Here is a 5700-nt window from a genome sequence, read left to right on the forward strand (position 1 = left end):
TCTCAAAAAAAAAAAAAAAGAAATGCAACTTCTGGGTCACAGGCTAACTTTATAAGCTTTTGAGGAACTGTTGGGCTATTTTCCAAAATGGCTATGCCATTTTACATTCCACCAGGGATGTGTAAGGGTTCCAATTTCTCCAATCCTAACACTTGTTATTTTCTGCCTTTTTAAATTTTAGCTATCCTAGTGGGTATGAAGTGGCATCTCATTGTGGTTTTGATTTGCATTTCCTAAAGATTAGTGATAAACATATTTTTGTGTGCTTATTGGCCATTTGTTTACGTTATTTAAAGAAAGGTCTGTTCAGACCCTTTGCCAAGTTTTAGAATGGGTTGTCTTTCTGTTCTTGAGTTGTAAGAGTTTTTAATATTTTGGATACAAGTCATTTTTCCACCTATACAATATAAACTGAAAGTCTGTTTTTACCCTCGGGAAATTCTCTGGTGTTAACAGTGGGTTTCTTTGAAAGCAGGAAATATTCTTATGTTGTAAAAATGAATGATTTGGAATTTTGAGCTGACTGTACTGACCTTTGGACACACTCTGTAATCTTTGTTGTGGGATAAATTTGATCTGATTTTAGTTATTTACATTTATTTACATTATCTTTGGCGTACACAACATGTAAGATTTCATGGCTGTCCTTCTGCCAAATTAATTACAAATTTATAGGTTGATACAGCCCTGCCTTAAATATTCTGCCCATAATACAATTAGCATTTTTACTATTTTTATCAATGTCCTCTGACCATTAGCAAGGTTGAAAAACATGTTAGCAATCACTATATTCTCAGCATAAAAACAGATGTGGCATAAACATCATTTCACTTCATTTTCACCACCCTGTGAATTGATATCATTATCTTCATTCTATGGATGAATAATTTGAGGCTCAGAACTCAAGTCTGTTTTCACCTGAGCTTTTTAACTTCCTCAAAGAGGCAGAGGAAACAGAGATTTTTATCATTTTGCACTTTTAAAATCACAAAAATGAATGCAACTTCATAGTTTAGATGCTGAAACAATGGACTGGAAGCCTGAAAAACTCTATTCCCAAACTACAGTCAAGCAACTGATGAGTTCAGGCAGACCTCTCTAAGTCTAAGTTTGCTAACATGAAGGCTCTGAAAGACAAGGAAGAACATGAACGCTCAGATCATTTCCAGCTTGTAAATACCACAATTCTAACTCCCACATGAATAGTTTACGTAACAGAGTCTCTGCTGGGCAACAGGATTCCAGAAGTAGATTTATGAACCCAACTATTTATTGATGGATTCCCACTGTAGGTTACGCTGGAGGGGTTCTTAATTGTTTAAAAGTAAATGACAGGCCAGGTGTGGTGGCTCACGCCTGTAATCCCAACACTTTGGGAGGCCAAGGCGGGCAGATGACCAGGTCAGGAGATTGAGACCATCCTGGCTAATACAGTGAAATCCCGTCTCTACTAAAAAATACAAAAAATTAGCCGGGCATGGTGGCGGGCGCCTGTAGTTCCAGCTACTCGCGAGGCTGAGGCAGGAGAATGGGGTGAACCCAGGAGGCGGAGCTTGCAGTGAGCCAAGATCGCGCCACTGCACTCCAGCCTGGGAGACAGAGCGAGACTCCGTCTCAAAAACAAAACAAAACAAAAAGTAAATGACAGTTCTTAAATTCCATGTCACTACTTTTATCATTTATTCCCTTCTTTAAAGAGTGAGGAAAGGGGCCCAGGCACAGTGGCTCACGCCTGTAATCCCAGCACTTTGGGAGGCCAAGGCAGGCAGATCACTGGAGGTCAGGAGTTCCAGACCAGCCTGGCCAACATGACAAAACCTCGGCTCTACTAAAAACACAAAAATTTGCTGGGTGTGGTGGTGCACGCCTGTAATCCCAGCTACTCAGGAGGCTGAGGTGGGAGAATCATTGAACCTGGGAGGCGGAGGTTACAGTGAGCCAAGATGGCGTCACTGCACTACAGCCTGGGCAACAGAGCGAGACTTCATTTCAAAAAATAAAAATAAAAATAAAATAAAATTAAGAGTGAGGGAAGGGCAGATCAAAGTTTAACAAATGTGTTAACATAGATCAGAAAATATATCATCTCTGCCTGGCTACTTTAGGTCTCAGTTACCCAAATGATTACTGTTGAATTACTTACTGAGTCAAGACTTACCCATTACAAAATAAAAATAAAAATAGGGCTGGGCGCAGTGGCTCACACTTGAAATCCCAATACTTTGGGAGGCTGAGGTGGGCAGATCATTTGAGGTCAGGAGTTCAAGACCAGCCTGGCCAAAATGGTGAAATTCCCGTCACTTCTTTTTTTTTTTTTTTGAGATGGAGTCTCGGCTCTGTCGCCCAGGCTAGAGTGCAGTGGCCGGATCTCAGCTCACTGCAAGCTCCGCCTCCCGGGTTCACGCCATTCTCCTGCCTCAGCCTCCCGAGTAGCTGGGACTACAGGCGCCCGCCACCTCGCCCGGCTAGTTTTTTGTATTTTTGTGTTAGCCAGGATGGTCTCGATGTCCTGACCTCGTGATGCGCCCGTCTCGGCCTCCCAAAGTGCTGGGATTACAGGCTTGAGCCACCGCGCCCGGCCAATTCCCGTCACTTCTAAAAATACAACAAAGTTAGCTGGGTGTGGTGGCAAGAGTCTGTAATCTCAGCTACTCGGGATGCTGAGGCAGGAGGAGAATTGCTTGAACCTGGGAGCAGAAGTTGCAGTGAGCCAAAATCACACCACTGCATTTCAGCCTGAGCAAGAGAAAGATTCCGTCTCAAAAAATAAAAAATAAATAAAAAATAAAAAAATAGCTGGGCGTGGAGGCTCGTGCCTGTAATCCCAGCACTTTGGGAGGCCGAGGTGGGTGGATCACCCGAGCTCGGGAGTTCAAGACCAGCCTGACCAACATGGAGAAACCCCATCTCTCCTAAAAATACAAAATTCGCCAGTCGTGGTGGTGCATGCCTGTAATCCCAGTGACTTGGGAGGCTGAGACAGGAGAATCACTTGAACCCGGGAGGTGGAGGATGTGGTGAGCCGAGATCGTGCTATTGCACTCCAGCCTGGGCAAAAAGGGCAAAACTCTGTCTCAAAATAAATAAATAAAATACAATAAAAAAATAAAAATAGAACCCCTGGATGGGTTACCAAGAGTGGTAGGAAAGCTCACTTTTCAGGTCAAATCCTTTTGAACACCGATTTTTTACCTTGTGCATTCATTAACTTAAAACAAAAATCATGAGACTGTGGTTCATTGGCCCCAGACATGAGAGAATGTAGAAATAATTAAAAACACCACCACCAACAAACCCTGTTTCTTTTATGAGAAAGCTCTTTGTGACAAAATAAATTAAACACCAACCTTCCAACCTGATACGTAGGGACAGCTGTGGTTCCAAATCTTTGCATTCCATAGTAGTTAATAAATCCAATCTCCTTGAGAGAGTTCATAGCTTGCTGTACTTGGTCATCAGTTCCTGTTATATTTCTACAGGGACCCAAATTATCCAGAGAAAAAAAGTTACGGTCAAACAGTCAGGGATGCAGATCATAAATGACTACGGCCTGGCTTCCACGTCTTTTGTTCACTCTCCTGCAGCTTTCTCTCTACCTCCCAAGGGCTCTTTCTCTTTTTAAGTTGTGGTAAAATATTTATAATGTCAAATTTACTATTTTAGCCATTTTAAAGTGTGCAATTCGGCGGTATTCACCCATTTATGGCAGGGGTTGCAACTTTTTGAATTTTTGCAATCAGACCTTGGCGATGACCTTGAGCAGTAGGATATAAATACTTCCCACATGCTTAGCATTCCAATAATGGAACACTAGCACACATGGGTTAATTACATTCACAATGTTGGGCAACCTTCACCACTATCTACTTCCCAAAGTTTTACCTGTTCCCAAAATGAAACTCTGTACCCACTAAACAGTAACTTTCCATTACCCCTACCCTTTTCCCCACTATTCTACTTTCTGTGTCTATGAATTTGCTTATTCTAGGTGCTTTAAGTGGCATCACCGGCTCGGTGTCTTTTACCACAGCATTTGAAGGAGATGATGCCTTTCCAAAGGCTGAGCTAGGTTTTCGAGTGGCAACGTGTCCATACAAATCCTACAGAGCTATGTGCTCTCCCAGCTCTGCCAGGTCCTGCTCTGCCCTCCCTTGCTCTCACTCCTGTTCTGTTAGTACCAGCTCACCAGGACCTTACGACCAACCGTGAGTAACAGACTCAACATGCCCTGGCCAGACCCTCTGGTCTACATTCCTACCTGCAGTTCTTTACCTGAGCACAACAGTGAAGTGGTTTCCTTGAAGCTCTCCCAATTTCAGAGGGTTTTTTTGATAGCTGAAATTCCCTAGCTTAAAGTTCATCAAGCACTTATTCAGGTGGGCAAGTCTTTGTGCAGTTATTCTTAAAAACAAAAAAGTGACAAAACAAAAAAAGAGTAGAAAGAGGGTCATGAGATATTGATTGTCTGCCTTGAACAGTACAGAAAACAAGATACAACACAGCTATGACCTCCCGAAAGGAAAAGGCACTGCAGCAGGTAAGGTGGGAGCGTCCTTCTCTTCTCTCTGCATTCTTCCTTCAGTGTAATGGTACGTGCTCCTGTTGAAATTGCATACTCCTGGCCATATTTTATACACTTAAAGCCTCTTGTTATTTATATGCTGATGAGTAACAGACAATAATATCTGTGGAATTTTCTATTTTTTTTGTGGGGAGAGAGGTGAGAAAAGGGATAGGGACAGAAACAAATCCCATATAAAGAATGGTATCAAGCATTTAAAAAAAAGTCATTATTTTTGTCTACCAGAAAAATATTATAAACTCATTATAGAAAAACTGGAAAATATAAAAAAGAGAAAAGGAAAAGAAATTCATACTTTCATTGAAAAATATTTCCACTGACATCTAACTTTTTATTTCCTCCCTTTCTTTTTTAAAGACATGTTATATATAGCTGGAATTCTACCCAAATCTGTACCATGCTGCTATCATTTCATATATAGAAATTTTCATTAGAAATTCCTTGCCTTCTTCAATAGGAAATATATGTAGAGAAACAGAGTACTGAAAAGCCTTTCTCCCCTTTATATCTCTAGTGTCACCACTAGCAGCCAATGTTGTTTCCTTTCCTATCCTTTCCTTCCCTTCCCTTTCCTTCTTTTTGAGACACTCTCACTCTGCTGCCCAGGCTACAGTGCAGTGGCATGATCTCAGCTCACTCTGCCTCCCAGGCTCAAGCGGTTCTCCTGCCTCAGCCTCCCGAGTAGCTGGGATTATAGGCGCACACCACCATACCGACTAATTTTTGTAGTTTTAGTAGAAATGGGGCTTCACCATGTTGGCCAGGCTTATCTTGAACTCCTGACTTCAGGTGATCTGCCCTGAGATTACAGGTGTAAGCCACCGCGCCCAGCTAATTTTTATTTTTTTTATTTATTTTTTTTGAGACGGAGTTTTGCTCTGTTGCCCAGGCTAGAGTGCAGTGTTGTGATCTCGGCTCACTGCAATCTCCATCTCCTGGGTTCACGCCATTCTCTTACCTCAGCCTCCCGAGTAGCTGGGACTACAGGTGCTCACCACCACACCCAGCTAATTTTTTGTGTTTTTAGTAGAGACGAAGTTTCACCATGTTAGCCAGGATGGTCTCAATCTCCTGCCCTAATGACCCGCCCGCCTCGGCCTCCCAAAGTGCTGGGATTA

General features: G+C 42.4%; 1 protein-coding gene across 1 annotated transcript in view; it reads right to left on the bottom strand.

Moving 5' to 3' along the window:
- Positions 1-5700, bottom strand: part of PUS7 (pseudouridylate synthase 7 (putative)) — a 79918-nt gene that overhangs the window by 22833 nt on the left and 51385 nt on the right. Inside the window, exons 8-9 of the mRNA XM_011956857.1 lie at positions 4273-4401; positions 3348-3473 (exon numbers count right to left, since the gene is read on the bottom strand). Of these exons, the coding sequence (XP_011812247.1) occupies positions 3348-3473; positions 4273-4401 (255 nt within the window). The remainder of the gene's footprint in view (positions 1-3347; positions 3474-4272; positions 4402-5700) is intronic.

The sequence above is a fragment of the Colobus angolensis genome, unplaced genomic scaffold (assembly GCF_000951035.1).
Source record: "Colobus angolensis palliatus isolate OR3802 unplaced genomic scaffold, Cang.pa_1.0 Scaffold427, whole genome shotgun sequence".
NCBI lineage: Eukaryota > Metazoa > Chordata > Mammalia > Primates > Cercopithecidae > Colobus > Colobus angolensis.